The 27,816-nt window shown below is 34.3% G+C and overlaps 1 protein-coding gene across 1 annotated transcript in view; it reads left to right on the top strand.

Annotated features, from left to right (window-relative positions):
• DNAH5 (dynein axonemal heavy chain 5) overlaps positions 1 to 27,816 on the top strand; it is a 114,097-nt gene that overhangs the window by 76,514 nt on the left and 9,767 nt on the right. The window contains exons 53-71 of the mRNA XM_057390394.1: positions 1,993 to 2,123; positions 2,995 to 3,148; positions 3,828 to 4,095; positions 4,672 to 4,903; positions 6,428 to 6,542; positions 6,759 to 6,935; positions 9,943 to 10,146; positions 11,505 to 11,684; positions 12,439 to 12,576; positions 13,159 to 13,294; positions 14,813 to 15,129; positions 16,382 to 16,537; positions 16,971 to 17,153; positions 21,445 to 21,688; positions 22,698 to 22,812; positions 23,302 to 23,492; positions 24,362 to 24,483; positions 25,342 to 25,491; positions 27,087 to 27,332. Of these exons, the coding sequence (XP_057246377.1) occupies positions 1,993 to 2,123; positions 2,995 to 3,148; positions 3,828 to 4,095; positions 4,672 to 4,903; positions 6,428 to 6,542; positions 6,759 to 6,935; positions 9,943 to 10,146; positions 11,505 to 11,684; positions 12,439 to 12,576; positions 13,159 to 13,294; positions 14,813 to 15,129; positions 16,382 to 16,537; positions 16,971 to 17,153; positions 21,445 to 21,688; positions 22,698 to 22,812; positions 23,302 to 23,492; positions 24,362 to 24,483; positions 25,342 to 25,491; positions 27,087 to 27,332 (3,459 nt within the window). The remainder of the gene's footprint in view (positions 1 to 1,992; positions 2,124 to 2,994; positions 3,149 to 3,827; positions 4,096 to 4,671; positions 4,904 to 6,427; positions 6,543 to 6,758; positions 6,936 to 9,942; positions 10,147 to 11,504; positions 11,685 to 12,438; positions 12,577 to 13,158; positions 13,295 to 14,812; positions 15,130 to 16,381; positions 16,538 to 16,970; positions 17,154 to 21,444; positions 21,689 to 22,697; positions 22,813 to 23,301; positions 23,493 to 24,361; positions 24,484 to 25,341; positions 25,492 to 27,086; positions 27,333 to 27,816) is intronic.

Genomic DNA, 27,816 nt, shown 5'->3' with positions numbered 1-27,816 from the left:
CAGTTGGATACTGAGGTTTTCAGTATTTCTTAAAATAAATCATTAAGAACTGAATATTGAATTGCACCATCCCCCAGAATAATATATTAAATATTAAAACCATTTAAATTTCATTGCAGTTGACAAACACATTACATCTGCAATTTTCATAATTTTTGGGTGAATTGTCATTTCACAAAATTACTCCCTTTTTAAGATTCTCTCAATAAAAGGATGAAGTTCTGCTGTGGGTTTCTTTAGGACAATTGAAAATTGTCATCACACTTACTAACAAGTTTCTAATTTATTCCTTGTGAAAAAACGATGCAAGTTCAGGATCTTGTAATTTTTTTTCCCACTGAACAGCCACCCAGCATCAGAAATATCTTCTTTGGGTAGTTAGATGTAAATATGTGAAATATTTTATTAGTATTTGCTTAGATAAAATTAATAGATAGTGCTTCTATGAGTCTAATTTCTCAAAAACAGCAGCAACTCTGTAGACCTGACACAACATCCAAGAGAAAGAGATAGGCGCAGATKAGTTAATGCCTAATCTGAGCTGATGTAATATGACTTGAATGAGTTAAAGTTGAGGGATATCTTAAATGGAAAACAAGGTTTCCAATTAACAGCTTGTGTGCTTCTGCCTGGAAAAGATCTAATAGCCACCAGTGAAATGATCAGTGATATTCCAAAGCTGGTGTGCAAATTAAATTTTCTTTCTCTGGTTAAATACTAAGTGAKCTTAGAGTAAGCCTTCATACTTGATTTTATCTTTCTTAGGAAGCATTAACCTGTGAAAAGTAACCAATACATTACACTCAATATGTAAAATAAATAGGTTTAAAATTAGAGGAAATTGRCATGACTAGTTTTAATGGCTTGGAAAGAAGTAATTTAGGGGAAAGGCAAATAAATAATTATCCCACGTTGCTTCTTGACACTATGGAGTTCTAGGGTCATCAAAGAGATGTTCAAGATAATAAAGAGAACAGAAGCCAATACTGTGCATCATTGCTCATATGGGGTAGACGAGCTGCTAACCAGCTGGCTGGTATTATCATGTCTTTGAGAGAGAATTGGCTCTGGGCTGCTCTGGGTATTAATGTGGGCTCTTCTGGGTACTGTGAGGTTCTGTCCACTTGGAACTGATGGACTGTGCAGCTAGTTTGTGCTTAAAGACATGTTTTCTCAGCATCAGGTAACACCTTCTACCTGTAYCCATGTTTCATGGCATTGTTTTTTKGYTGYGGGCAGTGGGACAAGTGCTGTATGGAGTTCACAGTTAATGCTGAGAATTTTTTTTTTCTGAATTTTAAAGAGTCTGTTTACATTGCATAGTCTGAACTGAAGGAAAATGAGGAGCAGTAGAAAGCTACTGCCTTTTGATTTAAAAGATAAATAATGAAGTAGTAAAGAAATGTAGATCTGATTGGAAGATATTTCACTGTGAGCAAATATTCATACTGATACTGTGCATTTTTACAGTCTAGTAAATGAGAAGCTTAACAAGTTTCAATATAAATGCAGTATTATTACCTGTTGCAGAGGATACTGGAGACTCTTTGTCCTGAATTTAACATGCCTTTCTGGTCACAATGAAAGTGACATGAGTCTTACCAAAGTTATCCGGAGGTCATGGTATTGGGGAAGTTATTATTTCTTTCCCAGTTTTGATAATCTGTCATGCTTTGATAGCACATCACTAACAAATCACAGCTGAGATTTACTTGTACATTGTGGAAGTGAGAGATGCAATTCTACTGATAWCTGAACATACACAGAGATGGAATARAAGAATTGCTATACTATTTGAAAGRTTAACAGAAAATATTGCAAAGTACAAATGTCCACAGAATATGCTAATAGGAATATAGAATCCCTTTATTAAACCATAAAGTTTTCATTTGTTCTTAATTCCTAATATAKCTCTATTAATGTGGTAGCATAGAATTTTTGGATGTGTAACTTTTACACRTTGTAGCAATAAATGACTGGCATATTACACAGATTTCTCGTGTGATTCGCACCCCTCGTGGAAATGCTCTTTTGGTTGGAGTCGGTGGCTCAGGAAGGCAGAGCTTGACAAGACTGGCATCCTTCATAGCTGGCTATGACACATTCCAGATAACGTTAACAAGGTAAGCATTARCTGAAATTTAAGTGACTAACTACTTTTATAGTGTTTTAACTCTGCCTATAAATAAAACAGGCTCACTGTCTCTGCAGTGAGAGAAACAAGCTTGATGTAGTCTGAGCACCATCACATAGAATGGAAATACATGAAAATCCTTTGAAACTTAGTGAACTTGCTTGATTTTCTCCAATAATTGTGATTTTTTACAACCTTTGGGGTAGTAAACTATGTTGTTTCACAGAAAAAGAAGGAAAATTGGTAGTGTCAAGTTATCTTTGAGTCTTTACACAGTACATTAAATTGTACTGAATATATTTTTAGGTGTTTATCCATAATGCCTTTAGGAATTTTTCTTGTAATATTTGAAATGTTGTCATCTGAGGACATTGAATCTTTATCCCTGACCATTAATTTGGTAGATCTTATGTACATGTCACTATTTTGAYAGTCTTTTCCAAGTACATTTTGCCTTATTTCATATTGTTCAACCCAATGTGGTTTCTCTTGAAATAGCTCACAAAAGATAAAAAATAAATTATAAATCCTTCTCTGAATGCCTTAGAATGAATCCCTCCCAAACTCTTTGTAGGAMAAATCACTTTTGGTACTCAAATAAGACATCATTTTAGAGAGTAAAATTATTTTAAATATTTTGCAGGTGTGTTGGTTGTAGAAGAAATTGTAGATTCACATGTGGGAATGTCCCTTGGGGGGTCTCATCAGAGCATATATCTGAAATAAACACCTTTTTACCTTAAGTTCCAAGACATTGTTTCAAGCTTGAATTTATTTGTTTTTTTTACTCTTTTGGTCAGAAGACTTTTTTTAAACAGGAATGAGTATTTGTTCAACTAACTTTTTTTTTTTTCTTAAAGATCATACAACACTTCAAACTTGATAGAAGATCTGAAACTCTTATACAGAATGGCAGGACTGCAAGGCAAAGGCACCTGTTTTCTTTTTACAGACAATGAGATCAAAGAGGAATCTTTCTTGGAATACTTGAACAATGTTCTATCATCAGGAGAGGTAAGATGCCTTTTCTGCTTTATAAAATTTATAATCCTGAAATAAATAACAGAATTTGAGTATTCTCTCTTTATTTGAGTATTTGAGTTATAACTCAAGGGGTACACTGACAAAAACTAAAACCCAAGTATTTTTTTCTCATGAGCGTATTATAAGAAATGGATGCAGTCTACAAAATSTACAAAATCCTAGGTTAGAGTGAAAGAAGCTGTCTCAAGGGGCATGAGAACAGCTTTAATAAAAATAAAATTGAATCTTGGCAAATATCACTGATGTTTTAAAAAGTTGTCTGCTAAATTTATTGTTAATGTAYAGTTCATTTTTGTATGGTAAATTTATGTCCAGAATGGATGGGATCGATTTTATTGATTTTGTTGACTTATTTATTATTTCAGGGTTATGTTTCAGAGTAATTGCTACTAGTCATTGGAATATAAAGAGAAGGAATCAAAGCTGTTGGAGAGTGGGGTTTACATTTTTACAGCAAGTTAGATTTCAATCTGTTTAATGGAATCATTTCAGTAAAAGTTCTTGTTTAAACGGCTTGGGGGGTCCTGTTAACCTCATTGTCCGTGTTGTACTCCTCTTCCTCTARTGTTACGTATCAAAAGTACCTTGTACTATATCCTGTATTTTGGATCATCTGAAAAAGCATGAAAAATATTCCTTTTCCCCAAAGGTGTCAAACTTATTTGCACGTGATGAAGTAGATGAGATCATTAGTGACCTCATACCCTCCTTCAGAAAGGAACAYCCACGAAGACCTCCTATCCCTGAGGCTCTGTATGACTACTTCATGACCCGGGTCTGTCAGAACCTTCATGTAGTTCTTTGCTTTTCACCAGTAGGTGAAAAATTCCGAAATAGGGCCCTGAAGTTCCCTGCTCTCATTTCTGGATGCACTATAGATTGGTTCAGCCGATGGCCTAAGGATGCTCTGGTGTCAGGTACATGGAGGCTTTATCTTTGCAGAGGCATAATTTTCTGATCAATGGTTATGTAGCTGTTTTAATTGTGTTAAATTTTGCCAGAAGAAACTTCCTTGATTTGAAAATTTGATGTAGATATTTTCTTCTTTAAAGCTTGCTGTATTATGCCGTTGAAAGATTTCTCACAAAACAAAGGTTTTGAACWGTTTGAAGAAAAATTCCCTGGGAAGATGTCTTAAAAGCATTACTAAAGAAGGCTACTAAAGAAAGAGATTATTTGTGACTGTGTCTGTGATAGGGCACAGAGAGGAAGGCTGTGATTATCCAGTCCCTGGTATGTAGCAGTTAGACAGGTTCAGCATGAAAAAGCAGTTGCACATTTTGGAGAAGAAAGACTGCCAGATCCTCACTTATATTTTTTACTGGAGAAACGTAGAATAATATTCAGAATATGATGGTTAAGAATAAACAAGACTGGGGTTTTAGAAGCTGGGTGACAGCTGACATAATACATGCTGACTTGTTTTATATTGGCATGCTTGTAAGCTGTTTTCCCAGATCTTTACTTACATTTAGGTTTYTTTCTTTCCTAAGTATCTGAACACTTCCTGTCCTCATTTGATATGGACTGCACTGATGATACCAAGAGGGAAATTGTGCAGTGTATGGGCTCATTCCAGGATGGAGTGGCAGAAAAGTGTTCTGATTATTTTCAAAGATACAGACGTTCTACACATGTGACTCCCAAATCCTACCTGACCTTTATTCAGGGATATAAAACCACATACAAAGAAAAGCATGCTGAAGTKCAAACATTATCAAACAGGTAAACTACTCAGGTTGCTTCTGGTTTTCTGTAGTTTTCTTTCCCAGGTAGATATATTCTTCAATTCTTCATTTCAGTGATAGGCGTCATTTCAATGCCTGGTTTATCTCCTTACACAGCAAAAAAACAGTTACTTCTTTTAATTCCTATAATTGTAAAGGTGCAACTTATTCAAATATYGTGGTTGYTCTTGTCATTTAAGCTAAATGCTATATATATTTGGAGGGGGAAAAAGAGTATGAAAAATTGAGGTAGGGGGAAAATATGAGGTGAATATACATTGTTCCCATGTGTTTTTAAAGAGGAAAACATTTGCATGCAATTTCATAATATATTGATAATTGCATTTAATTTGCCAGGGAGACACTTTTGTTTTCTTGCTGAACTCTTGTAACCTCCTGTTATGAATATTTAAGAACCACCTTTGAAGATTCTGTGAACAGAGAGCCTCACTTCAACTACTGAGCTTTTTACTTGTAGATAATTAAAGTGGTTTTGAAAYACTCATTCCTATTTTCAGATGCTTTCTTAAACTAATGAGATCTATTTGCACATATACCATCATGTCAGGACCACTCAAATATAATGTCAAATTAGCAGTTAGTGTATCAGTTGGTATCACCCTAAAGAAAAAAAAACTGCCTTCTCAGTTTCGAAAGATTGTTAAAGAGAACTAGAAACTTTTAAGGAAGACCTAAACTAGTTTATTTCACTTTGAAACATTCTATGTCTTCAGAGTCACTTTGAGTTTGAATTCTGTAGTTTATGGGTGAAGGCTTGTAATACAGAAGAGTCTGGACCTGTTATCTACCTTCAAAGTTACCAAGTTAGTTTGTGAAGTCMAATTTGTTCCACTTAACCTTAGAAATTTGACTGCACTGCCTGAATTGCTTTGTCAGGGGCTCTCCTGTGTTTGTTCAGCTGTCCAAGTACTGSTTAGCCTTTGCAATAGCAGCCCCTGCAGAGGCCATCTAAACTTGTCTGAAAAGTCCCAAGGGAAGACTTTTTGATAGAAAACACACTRCTGAAGGGCCATTTTAATGCTGAATCAGAGAAGTCTTATCTCAGTMCTGTTTTTCTGTTATTTTCTTTTGTTTGTTCTTGATTTCTTTTCAGTGTCTACTTCAAATAAGAAATATTGTTTGGTTATAATGCTGAGTTTTAGTGATTAGAAAATGCTTTCTGCTGTACAGAAATCAGTTTTTTGAGTACTTGCTCAAGAGGAACAGTGACATTTATGGAGCCAACAAATGAGATTTTTATGCAATGATAAAGACATTTTGTTTGATTAGAAGTGGGTAAAATTTCAAGCCACAAAATTTATTCATGTACTTGATTGTCCACTTTATTGATTCTGAAGACATCAGATGCTTGGGTGAAAGTTCTTGTCCCAAGTTTTATTCCTGGTGAAAAACATCTTTTACAATTGTTCATTCTGATTGATGTGACTCATTAAATAGATGGAAAGTATGGTGTAAATTGCATAGTGAATTAGATGCTTTTTATTTTGCTTTTTAATTTCAGAATAAATACTGGACTGGAAAAATTGAAAGAGGCCTCTGAGTCAGTGGCTGCTCTAAGCAGAGAATTGGAGGTAAAAGAAAAGGAACTTCAAATTGCCAATGAAAAAGCTGACATGGTATGTACAGATTTCAAAGTGTATTGCTGTTGGATTATTTTCCTCCCTTTATTCCTTCTATTTTGAAAAGATTAATTAAAATGAAGTTAACTGTTGGAAAGAAAAGATCCTGTAGAAAATAATCTTGTTTGAGTTTTTTGGTTCTGGAAKTGAACAGATAGGATTTTACAACAAAAATTGTTTTAACTATGGCATGTGGGTTTTCTCACATTCTAGGTATTGAAAGAAGTTACAGTAAAAGCACAGGCTGCTGAGAATGTGAAGGGTGAAGTTCAGAAAGTGAAAGACAAAGCCCAAGCTATTGTAGACAGTATCACAGTTGACAAAGCCATTGCTGAAGAGAAGCTGGAAGCTGCCAAGCCTGCTTTGGAAGAGGCAGAAGCAGCCTTACAGGTTAGCACTTGGACCACATACCTATAGTGATAGCTTTATCACTAGGAAGGTGGATGTCTTTGAAATAATAAACTGCAGGTGCATTGCTTAACTCTTCATTTGACAGAAAATAAATATATGTGTTTTGAGGCTTTTTAGGTTCAGTTTTGTGGTTCTTTTTTTCATGAGTACCAAACTCCAAATGGTCAGTTTTCAGAAAAGAGTAAGTTTTAACTTACTTTGAAACTGTAATTGTAAATTTTAATAATCAACCCCCATGTGCTTGTCTGATGTTAGGCTAGCAACTGACAGTAAATATTGTTATTAAACATCTTGTATGTAATGAGGGAAGTGCTTCTCATGAAAAACCAGTTGTAATTCCATCCAAAYCCAAACCTCCTTTAACAAAGAAATTGCATTTTCAATAACTTTTCTGGTCCACTCTTTTCTGTCTTCTTAAATAAAGAATTTTTTCTTAGRAGTTGTGGCATTACCAAGATTTAATTTCTTGCAACATACTTTTCTTGTAAAACTTTTGTAATGGAATGATAACCCTTTGTCCAAACACTTAAGATTAAAAAATATTAATATTAGTTGATCTTGAATAATAKTTATTTTTATGTCTGTTCAGCTGACTGTATTGGAGAATGTGTCTCAAGAAATTTTCCTGTGAGCTGTGGTAGTGGAATCTGAAATATATCTCTTAGATGCTAGCAGGGAGCTCACATCTCAAGAAACAGAAAAGTATGAAGAAAAAAACTGAATGACAGATAAACCTCAAAAGGTTTTATGTAGATTTAGTGGAAGGTCTGCTTTTCCATTTTAGAGGCTGCCAGCAGTCGTGATCATTAGACTGATTTGAAGGAATGGCATGATTATCTTTGAAATCTAGCATGGAAAAATTTTCATGGTTCTTCTGAATGTATGACTTTGAGTGAGATGTTTAACAGCCTCTGACTGCCGTGATTCTTAAAGGACAGAGGGGAAAAGTTTACATGAAAGTTGATGACCTGACAACTGGGAAGAGTGAAATAAGGGAGAAGGTTAATATTGTAAGACGCTGATATTTAGCCACAGGACAAAGGTTAAASAACTAGCAACAACAAAACAACAATCCTGGTTGTGGGCAAACATTCTGAAAAGTGAGAAAATAAGCAATGCTAACTGGTCAGCATCTGCAGTATAAAGAACACCAGCATTCTATGTCCAGACCTGTATATTATTAAAGCTCTCTTTCTGCTTTTGACTTAAGTGGCTGAACCAAAACAGTACTACTCTTCTTGAAACGTGGGGTGCTAATAAATGAAAAATTGATTTCAAGAAAAAGCAGTGCTAGCATTATTGTGAGACTTGACAAAGGGAAAAGTGTTTGGGCTTAGTCTAGAAATTCTTGAATTTTCTATAACAAATTGCTTTGCCTGTGTCTAAAGGGGAAAGGCAAGCTATCATAAAGAGGCCTTATCAGCATGTGTGTATGTATTCTCAGCAGTCACTCATTCATTAATTCATTCAGAAACTCCCTTAAGCAAGAAACTTTTCTGTATGAGTCTGCATCTTTCAGAAAGTGAATCCCATAATTGTTATAGATTTATAAATTTCCAGCCAGGGATTCCTAKAGTAGAATTCTGCTTGCAGTGTAGATGAAAGCCTATTAAAATATTTGATAATTAGAAAGGTCATTACCCCAATAAAAAAATAAATTTGTGATTAGCTGTTTCACGCCATTTTTTACATATTTTAGGAATGATAAAGACTACATTAAGAGTCAGGTATGTACAGAACATCTTATAAGCATTTCTAAATGTAGAGTGGGATAAGTTTTTTGAAGTTGGAGTAAGAATTGTCAAAGTTCAGCAAAACTGTGTTGCACTTTGCCCTATAACAAGAAACAACACAAATTAAATGCAACTATAAACAAGTAAATAAATAAACTTTAAATGTAACAATTTTGCCACAATTTGTATGAGCTGGATTTCGCAACAGTCACTAGGAAATGCTGTTTAAAATTTACACACAGATATCTGGTGAATTATTTGATGCACACTGGTCCCAACAAGCAGCAAAATATTGAAGGGAAACAAAGGGCTGGCAGACGGAAGGGGATCTGGAGAGTCTGCAGTACTTTGCAGTCCCTTTAYTGAAGTATAGACACAAGTTATTAAAATCTGCCTTCATGAATTACCAGCGAGGTGTGTGCTAGGCTACAAGCAAGGTGTCATAACACTCACAGTGATCTGTTGCTTGCTGTTTGGGCTGTCACATACTTGGCCTGATTAAACTGCCTGTGAATAAGCAAAGCTTCTGCTCAGAATTGTGTGTGCTATGGGAGCAGGTCTGCCCCTCAGCAGCTCCCATTGTTCAGTGCTTTTTTTGCTCTGTATGTGTTGCAGTGAGCACTGCTGCTCAAATAAATTCTTCTYTATCTTATCTTCAGCAGATTTTCCTGTAGTCCTTTCTGATTCATGATGTTGAGATATGAATTAAAGTGTCAGGCTTAAACCTTAGGCTTACTTGGACTTACTTAATAGGGCTTAGGCTTTCATATGTTATTATACTTAATTTTTCTCATAGGCCTGCTTCTAGGCCAGGAACACTGCTGGTAAGATGTATTAGAAGGTGCAAACACATACATATACCAGGCCTTATCATGGTTTCCTTAATTCACCTTCATTTGCCAGATGTCAACAGAATATATTTCCTTTCTAGACTCAGCTTCTGGTCAATATGTTTTCATTAAAAAAAAAAAAATAAAAAAAATCAAGGTAGTTGTTTTGCTTTTTTTTTGGTCAAAACTGTTCATGGTAGTTTTAAGGTGCTGCTGTGGAGGTGCTGTGCTGAGGTTTCCTAGGAGCTGATAGGAGTTAGCTGTGAAAATCTGATTGGGGGGGTCTATCTAGCTTCCTGCTTTTCGGAGGTAAAAATAACATAAATATTTTCTTCCCATTAATACTACTGGTGAGCTTGTGCTTCATGTTTTATTAAATAAAGAGTGACAGAAATCGTTTTGCCCTTTGTTTTAAACTCGTAGACAATAAAACCTGCAGATATCGCCACTGTCCGCACACTGGGCCGGCCCCCTCACCTCATCATGCGCATCATGGACTGTGTGCTGCTGCTCTTCCAGCGGAAGGTCAACCATGTGAAAATTGATCAGGAAAAACGCTGTACTGTCCCWTCATGGCAAGAATCTTTGAAACTGATGACAACTGGGAACTTCTTACAGAACCTACAGGTTCTAGTGCAACAGTTTTTTTTGGTTTTTTTTTAATAATATAAGGAAATTAGGGACAATATTTTCTCTGRTGTTCCTGGGAGAACAAAGGTGCAAGGTGCATCATGCAATAGATCTGAAATGTTAAGGGCTTAAGAATAAATATGTCAGAATGAATAATAAGGAAATGAATCCTTCTTGCAAAGTCATGTCATAAATCAATTATAATTTTTCCTAAGTAGGGCAATGAARTTGCTTTCAATGACAAATGACTCAAAGCTTTAAACACTTGCTTTGCATAGCCATTACTTATCTGTTTCATTRAAGATGACAATAAACATCTTTTTTTCTGGTATTTAACTTCTCATTAATTTTCAACACTGTTACTTGTGCACTAACTTGCAAAAGCACAGTTGATTTTTAGGACAAACACAATCAGAACTTTTGAAAATTTAGGATTTTTTTTGTTCATAACATGTGTCTAGGGAACTGGAAGGAGTAACCGGTAAACAAATTCCTTTCCATAGTTTAAGCTAATAATATTGGGATCTATCTAGTTGAAATATATGGTCCTGCTCCACTGAGTGTTATAATCCCTGATTTCTGCACTTTGAGTTTACTTAATTTGTCTCTGGTCTAGTAGGAGGCTTGACCAGTTTTGTAGTGGCATGGGTGTTATTTATGTGGTATTTTCATTGCATCTACTCGTAAGGGTTTTTAATTTACTGAAGGACTTCAACATTGCATTTTGCTTGTGCATAATTAAATCTATTTGTGCTTCAGGGAACAGCTATTTTTCAAGTTCATCAGCAACAGAGTTTCATTATACCTTTTATATAAATTTGAGAGAGAAAATTGAGAGCTTTTCAGGAGGAAAAATGAAAAATATGCTTTTTTGAGAAAAGAGAGGGTAAAATTAAATTCTTTAAAAATTAAATATATTCCACTGATGAGACAAGGTAATTTAGGGATAAGATAGCTGGCTTGCTCTTTGAAAGGACTGTCTTGTAGCATATATATTTATAAGCCAGAGCTAAGCTCTTATGTTTTAAAGATTATTAAAACTTATTCTGTCTTAAGCAAAATGAAACTTCAAGCAAGTGATATTTTTAATCACTAATTAGCTGTGTAACAACAACAGTGAGTGTAAGATAGTGAAGATCACAAAGAAAGGCTTTTTTTCTCCCATTTTATAAGTATATATATGGGAGTGGGATGACTTTACAAAGGTCTCAAAGATGCATGAGACAAATAACTTCATGTTAGTTGTTTGCAACATTGTTATCTTTATAACATTCTGTGTGTTCTGACCTACATGTACATATAGTTTATACTTTTCACATACCTTATGTATATTGCACTTTAAATTTTTTTCCCAGCAATTTCAGAAGGACACAATTAATGAAGAAGTGGTAGAACTTTTGAGCCCTTAYTTTGAAATGGTGGACTACAACATTGAGACAGCTAAGAGAGTATGTGGGAATGTTGCTGGCCTTTGCTCATGGACCAAAGCAATGGCTGTATTTTTTTCCATCAACAAAGAAGTATTACCTTTAAAGGTACATCTGTTAGTTAGTCACAAATGCCCTTTTCTCCTTCTCCTCACCTGTTTGCTCTTGAGGATTTAATTTTCTGGAAGCTTCATTTGCCTGATTTGAACTCCTGCTTTGCTCTCCAGTAATTTATCATCTTGAATGGGGTTAAATTCACTGCTGCAACTGCTCTACCTTAATTTACAGTTAAGCAGAAAAAAGCCTTGGTATTTGATTCTTCTAATGTTCTCAGTTCACAACAAGACTGTATGGAGACTCTACATCAGTGTTTTTGGAGAAAAAAATAGGCCTAAGTAGTTAGAATGAAAGTCAGGAAGAGCATGGTAAAGCATGATTTTAACAGAGAACAGCTTGTATTTATAATAGGAGTGACTGAGAGGGGAACAAGATTTGTACTCAAACATAGAATATTGGTTGGACAAATCAAGTAGGCTTCTAGAGGCACCATTCTCTTCAGCAAACCACTTCAGACCAACTCATGTGACAGATGAATAATGACTGGCATTCYCAGAAGTATTTAAAATTATTTTTCTCTATTTGATGTTAAACCAACTGCTTAAGTGCAGCTATCTGAAACAAGAAGCTAGTTTGTTGTAAAATCCAAATAAAAGATTGTTGTTTTTTTTTTTTAAGTGATGAAATTTTTACTGAAGAATTTTATTTTGAAATGTAGTACAAGAAAACTTTCTGAAATATATTACAGCAAATACTTTGAGATTCTTCATGTATGAATATACTTTAATGTTTTTATGCCCTGTAGGCGAATTTAGCAATTCAGGAGAAACGCCTGAGCAGTGCTATGCTGGATCTGCAGAAAGCTGAAGAAGAGCTAGGAGATAAGCAAGAAGAATTAGATATTGTGCAAGCAGAGTATGAAAATGCAATGAGAGAAAAACAGGTGAACTGCTCTTCACAGAAAAGAAGCTTCTACCCTAACTTTAAGGAACACTTAATGTGTTCCTTCAATTTTATTATAATTCCTTGAATGAATGTTGATGGACAGTGGATAMGAGATAGTAGTTGGATACTGCCTCTGTGGTTCCTACCTCTCTCCTTTGCATYTGATCTTCTCCCCTGTCCCTGCTCCCTCCCAGCTATTTTACTTGTATTCTTTATTTAGTGCCTACTACTGTAATATTAAGTTTCAAGCATGTTGTGTACATATAATTTTTGAAATTCRGGGTGGAATTCCCCAGAATTAATAAGGATCAGGAATTTTACATGCTATTTAACAACTGTGCCAAAATGATCGTTAGGAACAGAAATATTAAAAAGAATTGGATCATGTTTCTGACAGATGCTGATAATTTGTCCTGATAAATCTTTTCAATCTCATTTTCACTCCTTCTCTGCATGGTGATAGAAATGCTTGAGAATTTATCTCTAAACTGTTATCTACTCGTTTAATGAAGTGCAGAGATTTTTCTGCCCYTTTAGATATATGACTAAACAATTTCTCCTGCTGTACGGTTTTCTCTAGACTTTGCTGGAAGATGCTGAACGCTGCCGACATAAAATGCAAACTGCCTCAAGTCTTATAAGTGGTTTGGCAGGTGAGAAAGAGAGGTGGACAGAACAGAGTAAAGAATTTGCCATGCARACAAAGAGGCTAGTTGGTAAGTTTTTGTCCACACCTTTGAACTTGGAAGCAAGTTGATGAGTTGTAATGGGTAGCAAAACTAAAAATGTTGGGAATGTCAAACTTTTCCTTTGTATCTTAGACCCTTGTCTCTAAAATTAGATTAGTTGCTTTAATTCTCTTGCTAAAGCACTGTTAGGTGAAAAATAAATATAAGGCTAAAGCTCTTATTTAAAAAGAAAGATAATGGATGTTGAGAATGTAGTGGGACATATTTGGGACACTAATGTTTTAACTTGAGTGATGTTTGTAGGCATCAGTCCAAATAGAGTGATATGTTAGCAAGTGCCAATAAAATGTGTATAACTGAGAATATAAATAGAGTAGAGGAAGACTGATACTCAGGCACTGACATGTATATGTAGAAATCAATATTTTTAAYTGCAGTTACTAATGTTCGTAAGAATTTGCTTCCCAGAAGGTCATTATTATTTTTTAAATTTGCACTTGTAAACTAAAGTACTTGGTAATAAATAATTAGATCATTAGTTAGATCAATAAATGAAATTTACCCTCTCATTAAATTGTGGGCTGAAGTTTCTTCTCCARCTTTTACCTTGAAAGGCTTTAAAAAGCAGATATTGTTGTATAGGTTGTATTAAATATCTATGCTGTATTTTATTTGCTGGTGTAATAAGTATATGAATATGAATTTAAAATATCAAAATATCAATATCAAATATCAATATTTGATATATTAATATMAAAAATATGGGCACCTTCCCCTACAGCTACATACAGGATGAACACAAATTCATCCTGTTTCTCTTAYAGATAGCTTGAAAATGTCTAAAAAAGATTAGAGCTCAATATAAAAAATATGATATCTTTTCCAGTTTAAATCTTGTATTCTTATTTCAGTGATACAAAACTCCTTCAAGCTATGGTGTCATGAAATTTAGGGGGAAAAGTTTGAACCTGAACAGAATATTAAAACTCGTCACACTTAGTATACCTCCTTAATGATCTCTGTGACAGTTTTTAGTATCAGTACTCATAGTAGTAATTGATTCACAATAATTTAATTGAATTTGAACTTATAAATATGAGGTTTTTCTCCCCTACCCAAATATCGTTTAAGTCTGCTCTCCTGATTGTGCAAGGAAATGATGGAATTGAAAGTTTGTGACTAAGATTATTCTGCCATGTCCTGCTTGTGCAGGATCTGGTGTTTGGAACAGTACCACTTGTGTGGCTGTGTGTGTTGAGCTGACCTTGGTGAGCTGCCAGATGCTGCTCTCTTGATTCCTACAGCTGCATTGTAAGAATAAAATAAATGTGGCCTCTTCTGAAATGTGGCATTGTCATACCGTGCAATGAGCCTTGRGAAAAAGGCTGATTTGCCTTCTTTATGGGTCAAAGTGTGTTCCTCAGTTWCCAGCCAAAAGATGCAGCAACTTGTGAAGGAAATTGCTTGTTCATAAATAGAATTGGCAAAGTTGTAATGCTTTTGTTTGTTTGTTTGTTTGTTTTTTTCCTCTTTTTTCTCCTTAAGGTGATGTGCTCCTGGCTACAGCTTTTCTGTCCTATTCTGGTCCTTTTAACCAAGAGTTCCGCAGTCTGCTGTTAAATGACTGGGAAAAAGAAATGAAAAGCCGAAAAATACCCTTTCGKAACAACTTGAACCTCATAGAAATGTTGACTGATGCTCCAACTATCAGTGAATGGAACCTGCAAGGATTGCCAAATGATGATTTATCCATACAGAATGGAGTCATTGTCACTAAAGCATCTCGTTATCCTTTATTAATTGATCCACAGGCACAGGGTAAAAATTGGATTAAAAATAAGGAAGACAGAAATGAACTTCAGGTAAAGAAATGCTTGTGCTTTCACAATCCCTAAAAAATCTTAGTTTGCAAAGTGTTACAATTCAGTGATTCACATAATGCTTAGTAAATGCCATTTATATAAAATGTCTAGTCTAGATATAAACAATATCTCAGATATATTTTAACAGATTTGAGATTTGGCTAGATGTGGCCAAATTGTTTAGCACCAGTGACTCCATTTGCTCAATGAATTTATTTTAACGAAACAGAAACTGTTGGAAAATAGGCTGGATGGGYAGTGTCTGATAATAAGCATGTTTTGAGACKACTATAAACGTTAGAGAAAAGCCAYCAATTAGTTGATTAAAACAATCTCATRTAAAGGGTTATAAATGAAGGTTCACAGCATGATATTTTTTAATATTTYAATCAGAAATTATTGTTAATTTGTGTTGTCTTAGTATGGATGTCATGTGCTAAGTATTCCACGAATATGCAGAGGACACATATCTCTACAATGTACAGTCTGAGGCAAGATAAACAAATTCAGTGCAAAGAGAAAAACATGAAGRAAAAAATCCTTACTGCTACAATTATGATTATACAAGTAAACCACCTTTAAAAGAAAAAAAGTCCCTGAAAGCCATAAAAAGTTGCTTCAGGTGTGATAAAAGAATGGCCCTGAGAGTATTGCTACCACTTTCATGTTGATTGTTATCTAGGTGTGGAAACCTTTAACGGTTGCTAATTATGTTAGTTAGTTTGTAACTTTATTAAAGTCTAAGCTGAATGTGCTTTGTGCACATTTTGAATATCAATTATACTGGGGACTACMTTTTGAAGAAAAGACTATTTAAGGTCTTGTTCTGTGTAAACCTCTAGTTTTCAAGGGTGGAAAGATTTCCCTCATCTTGGAATTGATCCTGCTGCAGTTTGACTTGGAGATGTTATCCAAGATAAAATTAAAGGTGATAAAAGGTTCCTGTGAATTTTTCGTGTGAAATTCTAGGGTGGTTGCTCTCATAGGATATCAAAACTTCAAGTTCCCAATGCTGTTTTGCTTCCACCTTTGCAGCTGAAAAATAGAATTTTGCCTTCCAGGAGATCTGGCAATATGGTATGCTGATGTTACCTTTTCTTGTGGTCATAATCTTTGCCTTAATGCTAATCTACTCACAGGATCATTGTTTTTGGCAGTTATTTAAAGAAAATGAAATAATTTATAAATATAAAACTAACAAAAAAGCTAGGTTACTGGGCACAAGATATTACATCTAGCTTTATGTTTCTAGATCACTTCTTTGAATCACAAGTATTTTAGAAACCACTTAGAAGACAGCCTTTCTTTGGGAAGACCTCTTTTAGTAGAAGATGTTGGTGAAGAGCTTGACCCAGCACTTGATAATATTTTGGAAAGAAACATTATTAAAACAGGTTCAGCCAACAAGGTAAAAATTAAACAAATGAGCAAAAACATGGGAATGCCCCTTTCCTCCCTTCCCCTCCCCACACCCTTCTCCTTAGCAAAATAAATCCTAATAAATATAAGACTATAAAAAAAAACTCATTTAAATTTGATTAATGTTAATACAAGAAAAAGAGGTAGGGTTTAAGTTCACAAATGATTAATATATTTAATGTATAAAGTTCCTTATTCCTTTGCTTATGACAATTTTAAAAAATTGAAATAATCTGTGAATGRGCCATTTAAAATGGTCTTGGTCTGTTCTCAACAAATTGTTTGCATCAGATGTATGATTTAAAACTGGATTTTTATGCCTTTAAGCAGAAAAATGTAACCTGGTTGCCTATATGCAGTRTCTGAAAACATGTGTATTGGTTCTTGATATTTCCAGACTTCTTTTTAATATTTTTCTTAAGGTGAAAGTTGGTGATAAGGAAGTAGTTGTTATGAATGGCTTCAGACTTTACATTACTACAAAACTGTCAAATCCGTGTTACTCTCCTGAAATTAGTGCTCGAACCTCCATCATTGACTTTACTGTAACCATGAAAGGTCTTGAAAATCAGCTCTTAGGAAGAGTCATTCTCACAGAGAAACAGGTAAAAGAATTGAATGTATCTATTTTCCTGACTATACTTCTTATATTTATCTGTAGAGTGCTCAATTTATTACTCTATTCCCATACTGCAAGGTAACTTTCTGGCTCTCTGTATTGTGATTATTCTTAATCTTATCTATTTATAATGGCTTAAAAACTGGCATAGAGGCAATTTTCTCATTCATGTGGAAGTTTTTCTGTGTCTTTATGGTTGCAACTCTACCATATTCACCTTATTTTTCCTGCCTCAATGAGTTACAGCCTCATGAGAGTGGCCTGTGAAAAGCAAAAGGGCCTGAAATCAAAACTGATTTTCTTCTGCCTACACACCCTGGAGCTCATGGCAACTCAGCCTGCTACAAAGAATTCAGACTTATTTACTTCTTTGCTCCAAGGGAAAAAGGGCTGTTTATTTATTTTGACATTGCAGATATATAAGTTGAGGAAGTCCAGTCAACATGCCACCAGCAGCTCTGGAGAGAAGTTGATTGGTGTCTTGTAAACTGCTGAACAGCTAATCCCTGTAACCAYAAGGTCAGGCAATGTTGATGTTTGTTATAAGAGAGACACTATGCATCTATCACTGTTTTACTACGATTTTGGCAGTAGTGCCAGTTTACCTTCACTAGACAGTAATGAGAGCAATGTCTTTGTTTCCTTATTGTGGCATCTGTTGGGATTCTCTGGTCCTTCCAACACCTCCATCTGCCTTGCCAGTGTAAGATGTTTCTTGCTAACAGCCTCAGTCGTTTTGTTTGTGTTGTTTCATTTCATTCCCAAACAAYACATGGATCTCATGAGAGAAATCACTCATTCTGTGAAGGTCTGTCTTTTGTCAGACAACTTCATTGCACAATCAACTTCCCTTCAACCACTGACAGCTTGTCAACCCACTGTGTAATGAAATTATCACTGCCTATCTAAAACATGCTGTGATGTGTACGTTCACAAAGCCTTACGCCAAACTTCACTTCTTGGGCCTTGAAATACAGTACATTCCTCCAGGAGTCCAGGCAGTTTATCAACCAGTTCCTCCAGCCTTTGCTGGGCTTTCTGTACCAGCTTCTCAGAGTGTTATACTCACTACTGTTTTGTTTGAGACCATCTGGGGCTCTTTCCTCTAGGTAAATGACAAGTGGACCAAGGCAGGGGGACTTCCATAGAATATACTCCCTACTTTACAGTGTTCTTGGCCTCCGTTTATCCACCTTGTGGTTGAAGGTTTCCTGAAGAGTTAATTTAAACATGTCCCACCATTCAAATACTTTTTTTCTTATGATGTCTGATTATGCATCTTTGGGAATTTCAAGATTTCCCTCTCAAGTGCCTGGTGTCTTGCTATCTTTTGTAGCCTTTGGTAGGAAGGTGGTGGAATTATTTTATTGTGTATTTGCCAAATGATTTGAGCAGTATGACTGCTTGGTGATATCCAGTGTTAGAATGTATGTGCAGAATTTCTGTCTCAAAAAGAGAAGTGATTATTTGAAGTAAGAGTGTACTTCAAGGTTTTTATGCACATTTCTATCCTTCTTGCCATTCCACTATCCCTGGTGTGGTTCTGCTCTTAGGATGAATGAGATTTAGACCTGCAAAAAGAAAAAGGAGCGTTTACAGCACGTCATTTAAAGTTTCTGCAGAGTGTGACTTTCTGTTGTCTGGCATGCCCATTAGTAGAATCTTTGTCACATACATCTCAAGAATGAATTGATTATGTGATGCTGGCACAAATTTCTTATTTTCCACCAGAATGTTAAACCAAATGCAAGATATGAGTGAMGAATAAGAAAGCCAAAGGACAGCTTGTATAGCTGTATAAAATTGATTCTAGTCTAGTTCTTGGAATAATAGGATTTGAGAGACTTGATATRTGTCTGAATGTAGTATAAATTATGATGTTTTAGTGATATCATTATTTTGATACATTGGCTGTAATGTAATTTGACAAAAAWGTTGTTTATTTAGTGTCACAGAAAAGTCAGGTTGGTAGTGGAGTTATAATRTGCAAGAAATGTTTATAGGTTTTTGAATTTTCATGTACATATTTCAAGACTTTTGCTGGAAAAAGGYTCAAGTTTTGTAAGGAACAGTTGATGAAAATTCTTATGAATCATTTTGTGACAGAATGATATAAGCAATGTAGCAGCTTTCATATTTTATGAATATTAACAAGGAATAGCATTCTTTAGTACAGTCTGTAAAATGTCATCTGCTTGTGAAAGGAATTTCATAAAACTGGATTTGAAATAGCCTCTTTGGTGCAAGTTCCTTGAATGTATGTACATGGTACCTTGGCATATTTTTTCTGCATCCTTGGTRTTATGACTGGAAATTTTTGAAGACATGAAGAAGGCTTTTAACTGTGTGCACATTCTGATTTGCCAAAAACATATTAAGAGCTTAATTTTTTTTTAATAAGGTTTTTATCTAAGGTGATTTCACTTTAATTTGGTRACTCTGTTTCCAACTTGTTTCTCAAACTCTTCTTGTGAGGAGGATAGTTTTCTCGTTTTATAATGCATTGAATTCTAAAGTATGTTTAGCTTTTTAAACTGAATGCAGCAAAACATGAAATTTAATTTGGCTCAGTATGTAAAGTATTATATTTATTTGGATGCTAACTTTTGTTTAATGCTCTTCTTTTAAAAAAAGTATTTCTACTGCATCGAACTTGCATGGAAAAAATATTCATGAAACCATTACCTGTTTTTCTTTAATTCCATGAAGCATCAGTTGATTGAAATGCAGATAACTCTCATTTTCTTGTCTGTTTTCATAATTTCCTGTCAGAATATTTTGAATAAGTAACTCATCTTGCAAGTTATGTTGCATTTGCATTATTCTGTAATGATTGTCCCACTAAATATTTTCTACTTGATGTTGATTATGATGTTTCAGTATACCAAGAAAAAACTCTAAATCTGATAATAATATGATTATTTTTCTTAAGTTCCTTTTAAGGTAAAAGGGCATGCTTCAAAAGAAATAAATGCTTGATTTAGGAATGTAATGAGAATATAGGGTGAGAAGACCAGAAGTTTTGAATGTGGAAAAACAAAAAAAAGCAATTTCAAAAGTTGTGACAGTTTTTCAAAGCTGTATAAATCACACCTGCACAAATGGGAGACTAAAATATTTCCTTAAGCCTCATTGAAGGCTCAGGTCCATTATAGCTTTACTGCTGTATGAGAGCTCACGTAATTCCTGGTGTTGTCCCTGTTTCTCTGGAATATTAACAGCCAGTGAGTAATGTGGAAATGATGGAATGAAAACAGAATTTCCAGATTTGAAGAGACATTCTTAAAATTATTCACCAGACCTTAGTAAACTTTATTAAGTACTTCTCTAGACACAGCAGATATTTCTACCAACTGGCTTGCTTACTGTTCATTCCTAAGATTCATATTAACCTTATTAAAAACTCTTAACCCATCCTCTCTCTTTCCTTTTTTTTTTAGTTCACTGTATTGAAACATTTTGTAATATTTCAGTAGAATATTTTATCTCTGAGAGATCAATTTGTACTAAGTTTTTAAAGGTTAATTTTAAGAATGAACTGAAAGGTCTATTATCTGTGAAAAATACTTGTCTAGAGATTCTAAATAGCTGCTTTTTAACATGTAAAACTGTTGATTACCAGTTATCTATCTTCTATATTTGATCACTGGAAAACAARCTAGRTAMATAAATCACCCAGWTTGTATTACTAAAAGCATAAAATARGTATTTCTAGTGAAGTAACTCAAGTTCTACACACTTTTCTAATCAATGAAGCATTTAAGTGAGAGGCTGAAATTATTCCTGTTTGATGGAGAAGTATTGGCACTTCTTGAAATATTTGGTTCTTGATTTGATGACTAAGGATGGCCATTTTAGCTGAGACTAAATTCTCAATATGGCAGTAAAACAAGGCATAAATGAGGATGAGATTACATGGAGGGAAATAAAATCCTATGCCTGGAATAGTGTTTACATTTGTCTTTTCTGAAACAGAAAGAGAAGAGAAACAATTATTATTGTGAATTTATTATTCTTTTAGGGTGTGATATGAGCATCTTCCATAATATTTGTAGAAATGATTTATTAATGCCTAATCACTTAGCAGGTTCAGAACCTTGAAATAGATCTTGCATCAGAAATACCACTGGAATTCTTTCCCAATTTAATGTAGCTAGTCTTGACCTGCTTTATGGTCTTTACACTGTTTTAGTAGGATCAGTGTTTTTTAAGCTAAATGTTTTATTTTTATTTCGAATGCTCTTTGGTTTCCCAAATATTGCCATGTAATCCAATAGGAATTAGAGAAAGAAAGAATGGACCTTATTGAAGATGTGACTATGAACAAAAGGAGGATTAAGGACCTAGAAGATAACCTTTTGTTTCGACTTACAAGCACTAAGAGTTCTTTGGCAGATGATGAAAGTCTACTAATTGTATTGAGTARCACTAAGAAGACTGCTGAAGAAGTAACACAGAAACTGCAAACTTCTGCTGAAACTGAAGTACAGATCAATTCAGCCCGTGAAGAGTACAGACCTGGTGAGTGAAGGTGGTGATGGAAGAAAAATGGCTAGACAATATATTTAAATCATCAATACTTAGAGTAGGAAAAATAGCAGGATGACATCAGGAAGACCAAAATCAATGGGAGAGATCTGTGTGTTCCCTCAAGTAAAATGTATCTAGSAAATGTCATMTTGAGCTACAATGGRAAAAATAGTCAATRTTATRCYTCATRTGGYATTTACAAAATTGAGTGAACTGCTCTCTTTGTAGACTTCCCATTGCTCCATAAACAAGCATATCAGTCATTAGGGTCTTTAGCTAACTGTGTTTGAATTCAACATGTTGACATTCTTTTACAGGGCCAATATAATGTTAAATACTCTTTATATCTGTTCTGATGAATGCTTTATCATTTATCCTTAGGCTATTATAGCATGTTTCATGAGTCTTTTGATTTTTAACTGACAGGTAAAAATGTGRAAAAAAATGAGGGGGAATAAAGCTTTCTGTAATTGCCTGCATTATAGGAAATGTGTAAAATGATACAGTTAGTGTAGCAGAAAGCATTGCAGATATTGTAAAACTTTTGTATTTAACACTGAATGACTGCTGAAGAGAAGTTAGATTAGTCCTGGGGAAGTTAAATCAATATAGTTCATTTGACTTTTATATGACTCTGGTAAAAATCTGTAAAAAGAAATTTGTTGGGATACCTAAAAAACAGCCATAATTTTTATATGTTCTACTGGTGATCTGAATATTGCATTGATTGCATAGACTATCTAGCTGCTCTCCAGATATGCTCATATTTGAAAAGTGGGCTTTACAGGCTATGCATTAAGTACAGAAAAGTTTATTTTTTTTCTGATGTATAAATGAGGATGAAATGAAAGATTTTATTTTTTTTCTGGCAGTAAAGAATAGAGAAACTCTAGGATCTTCAGTTATCATTAGTGTTAAATCCACTGTACATGCTTTGGAGAGTTAAAGTTTTCTGCTTTGCATTTCTACTTTGAAAATATCCTTGTTTTCTATTCTTCAGTTGCAACTCGGGGAAGCATCTTGTATTTCCTCATCACTGAAATGAGCATGGTCAATGTCATGTATCAGACTTCTCTTCCGCAGTTTTTGGGACTTTTTGACCACTCCCTAGCCAGGTAATTTAGCTAACATTGCAATAAAAGCTAACATTACAGTAAATACATCATCTGTATTTACCCGGTCCTGAAGGTGCTTGCAGTACAGTAAAGATTTATTTTAAATTAATATCAGAAAGAAGATGGTTGCTTCTTACAGTCTTGACCAGGAATTCTCGTCTAAAATACCCATAAAACTGTCTGTTAGGAAGACAAAGAACCTTATAATGTACTTACAGTCCTTCAAAAATTTGCCACTAGATAATTAAAAACTATTATATTGCATTGATTTTCAGTTTGGGTGAAAAAAACTTGATTAGAAAGTACTTTTTTTCATGTTCCTTCAATCTGAAAGATACTGCTATGTTGCTATCTGATACTCTGTGTTTGTTATCTATTACKTTCCATGTTTTGAAAGTACTGAGCTATGGCTTTTTTCCTTTTGCATAGTATTCTCTTTTATGAGACCTAAGCAAATCAGCATTCAGCTGCAGACYTTTCTTCCAACAGGTCTGCCAAGAGCCCTATAACCAGCAAGAGGGTTACTAATATTATTGAACATATGACATATGAAGTATTCAAATATACTGCCCGAGGGCTGTATGAGGAGCACAAATTTCTTTTCACATTACTGCTTACTTTGAAGATTGATATACAAAGAAACAGAGTGAAGCACGAAGAATTTCTGACACTTATTAAAGGTTGGAATATGAATAACTATGAATAAATTTTAAGAAGAGCATGTTGTTATTATGTAGTTGTGTCTCCTAGCCAGCATTCTCTTTCCTTTTGCACATGAGAAACCAGTCAATTGTAAGAATACATGCTTATCATTCTGATCTAGTGACAGACAACATTGCATGGTAGTTCTAATTTRTAGCAGCACACTGAATATTGGTGAATATATCTTTGGAATCRTGAGAATTTAAAAGGAATATTGTTRTGTATCYTTTATGTCTGCTSCTCAAATATCATCAGGTATGTGTTTAAGTTAGAAAAATTATTATTGTAATAAACATACAGTTTCTTTGGTAAATATAACAAATAATAACAGAAAATAATACTAAATTTGAAAGAAYATCAGATTCTTAGCTGAATGTGACAAGTTCATGGCTTTGGTCTTAACTGCATACAAGCASTTTACTTGAAAGTTTGGATCCATTTTGTATTACCTTTCCAAGACTAAATTTTCCAGGCAATATTTATTTTTGGATTAGATTTGTGAATTTTTCCATATTGAATCTTCTGAATATCTTTTCCAACAAAGGATTCATTTCCAGGCATGTAACACAAGAACCCAGCAAAGTCTCAAAATATAAATTGGTTAAGAATCTGTTTACTATAAATATATTAATATATAATATAAAATATAATATAAAAATAATATAAACTAACCAAATTGGAAACTCAGGTTAATCAAATGTGTGTGGATTTTATAAGGCAGAAAACTTGTGTAACATAATGAAAAAGCTAGATTCTTGACCTGTTTCCTGTTTTTCCCRTTTAATTTAGTTTATTTTTCTTTGTCCCTCCAACAGTACTGTTTATAAATAACTTCAATTTTCTGCAGGTGGTGCTTCCCTAGACCTTAAAGCTTGTCCTCCTAAGCCAGCTAAATGGATTCTGGATATGACTTGGTTGAACTTGGTGGAGCTCAGTAAGCTTAAACAATTTTCAGATATTCTTGATCAAGTACGTAAGACCTTTATAAAATTATTCTCTTTGTTTACAAGTGATTGTCCGGTAGTTATCAAGCCATGTGGTGGGAAACTGGTTCATTTTATAGAACAGAGCAAAACTGACAGCAGGTAGCCACARTTGTGGCTCTGACTGTTTATCAGCCTATGTTGATATAAAGATGTAAGCCCCTCCAGGAAAACAAGAAGAAAGTAAAATGTTCCCACTGTATATAATTATAATATTATCAGTTTGGGATTCAACTTGCTATTATCCAATTCTTGTATTGCGACTTTAGTCTTATTCTGATTGTTAGATTTTCTTGCACTCCTGTTGCTCTTTTTTACGCTGTGCTTTATGATGCTTGTTCAATATTTCTCTGGTTACATGGAGTAAAAGTTATGGAGGGGGTGTTTGGTAAATTCCTTATTTGTATGAATAGTCTGATCAGACCCAAAGTGCATTGTAGCTAATGACAAATGGCATTTGGTATGGGTGAAAAAAACTTTCTGTACATTCATATGGGGAGCAGTTACATACCTGCTGTTCTCAAAGCTGTATCTGTGCCTAGCTATCCATGTTCTGACATTGCTATGCTATTATTTCATAATTAAAAATACTCGTTAGTAGCTCCTGTTTTCAGAATATGAATACTCAAGGGTGTTTTTGCATTCTACAGTACCATACTTAAAATCTAAAAGTTTATCCTGTCATTTTTAATAGCCTTATTAAATCTAAGTACTAATATCTCTAAACAAAATCCTGTATGTGGCTTACATGTGTCTGACTCGCTTTAAAAGTTTGTGACCAAGTGGCAAGGCAAATATGATTTGTCTCTTTAGTGATATTTACTCCTTAAATGTATRATTGCAGATTTCCAGAGAAGAGAAACAGTGGAAAATGTGGTTTGATAGTAAAAATCCYGAAGAAGAATTGATTCCTAGTGGCTATGGTCAATCTCTGGACAGCTTCAGACATCTTCTACTTATCAGAGCTTGGTGTCCTGACAGGACCATAGCTCAGGTATAGTTACATAGCCTATCTGGTCTATTTAGGTATTGCTAGAATAGCAGTTTCTACACTAGTTAAATGTTATTTTATATAATTCTAAACACCWTTTTGTAATGGACCTTTATGTTGTATTTTCCAGAATTCTTTTTAGACCATTTATGTATTTGTTACAAGGGCGGTGATAGCAAAATTATTTCAATGTAGTGAGCAAATATTATCCAGTGAGTACAGTGTGGTGGTTTCTGCTGGAATCATATGTGTTTATCTAGGTCTGCTTTATCAGTTCATTTGGCTGTCTTTGCTTGCTCACTGGAATTTTAGAAGTGTCCCTGCTTTAGGCTGAAATAAAATATTTTAGTGAACTTGGTTGGTTGAGAGAAAAGAAAAATGAAAACTATTTAATTGAGGAACTGTTACTTACTTGGAAGAATTAGACCTACTTCAGAGAAATCTTTATTAGTGCCTATTCAAAGCTCTCAATTTAAAGCCATTTATTAAAAAGGTATAAAATTGAAGTTCATTAAGTAGACCTTTTCAAAAGAAAAATCAATTTCTAGGAGCCTATTTTTAATCTTTATGTTCTTCTACAGTGTAAAAGAACAAAAAATTATAAAATTGCTGACAATTCAGAGCAATTAATGRCAATTTACTGAAATTGGAATGCATTACTGAAAATGTGTAGTATTAATTTTATTGATGCACATCTTTAAACATGGTTGGATTCAGAGCAAATCTCAGCATTGGTGTAACTGCAATCAAAAGGTTAAGCAGTACTGTGTAAAGAATATCTCTATGTGTCTGTAACAGATCATGCAAGGTTAGTTCCTCCCTACGTTAATAGGGCAAGGTAAACTTTCATCATTCGATGGCTTTATGAAAACTGATAGTTTATCAGCTACTTAACCCTGAATGTCTTTTGTCTCTGAGAAATAATCCAGAGGCATTAAGGGGAAGATTTATCTAAGACAAAAACATTGTGGTGGGAAAGAGTACAACAAAGATAATCTCAGACTGTTTGAAAGAGCCTTTTCTATTTCTTCATGAAAAAGAACAATAATCTAGATTTTTTTAAAGATAAATAAAGAAGAGGTATAAGAGATGTTTATCACCTGTTCCTCTGCATCTTGTACTTAGTGATAGTTACTTTAATTGTTACTATTGTTAATTCATTGCTTTTGTAACTGTGAAGGTGGGAAAGATGTGAGAGCTTTGAAGCCCTTCTTTAATMCTTTCCTCCTATTTTTCCAGATTTTAAGGCTAGGAGTTACACTATCAAATAGAGAGATCATCTTTAAACCATTAAAACTTTTCTAAAGCTTTAGAWAGGTTATTAATTTTATTATACTCTAATTATAGTTATATATAAAAATAGATACAGATATATGTAGTATAATAATTATTTTAAGGGTTTTAATTGRTCTTATAAGTCTATAAGAAACAACACCTTCCAAGACTGTATGATGTGTTGACATGTAAAAAATAAACTTGTTGCATATTTGTATTTCTGATAAAAAAATTTAGCAGCCTTTGTTCTTCAGTTGACTTAATGGTGTAATGTACACTGGGAAGAAAACAGTCACAAGTTCAATTTCCCCTTTTTAATATAGGCAAGAAAATATATCACTGACACTATGGGGGAGAAATAYGCAGAAGGAGTTGTCTTGGACTTGGAGAAAACATGGGAAGAGTCAGATCCACGTACTCCCCTCATATGCTTTCTTTCCATGGGCTCTGACCCTACGGACTCGATTATTGCTTTGGGGAAAAGACTGAAGACAGAAACGTGTTGTGTTTCCATGGGCCAGGGACAAGGAACCCATGCTCGGAAACTTCTACAGCAGACAATGGCTCATGTAAGTGACAAAAAGCTGTATTAAAAGCTTTGAAATAAAAACCCTATAGTGAAATAGTGTTATTTAGTGGGTAGTTAATGCTGATGCAAACCCCTATATTCATTTATGTAAGTGTCCTAAGCAAGAGAACTGTCTTTTCACAGTCCTTCACTCTGCCATAACAAGCTTTTTGATACTGTGCAGATGTTTTTCAGTAAAAACAGAGTGCTTTTCAAATGGAGTTTTTGCAGTAGATTGCTGACTGGTGAACATAGCTGAATTGATTTTTTTTTTTTTGGTTACATCACCAGTAAATACTGTCATGTAGGCACTTCAGATTATTTTTTCAGTTTTGTATTTTTACTAGTATGGATATATTTTGTTAAATGAAGAAAATGAATTCTAAATATGCTATTGATAGTAGCATAAACTTGAGAATAACACAGTTGTATAGCAAAATAATTTGTATTTCTGAGTCTGAATTTGGACTTCGGAGGAACAATCT

This window comes from Malurus melanocephalus, unplaced genomic scaffold (genome assembly GCF_030028575.1).
Source record: "Malurus melanocephalus ecotype Western Australia unplaced genomic scaffold, MMel_1.1 scaffold_25, whole genome shotgun sequence".
Lineage (NCBI taxonomy): Eukaryota > Metazoa > Chordata > Aves > Passeriformes > Maluridae > Malurus > Malurus melanocephalus.
This window is presented reverse-complemented; position numbering and strand designations above follow the sequence as displayed.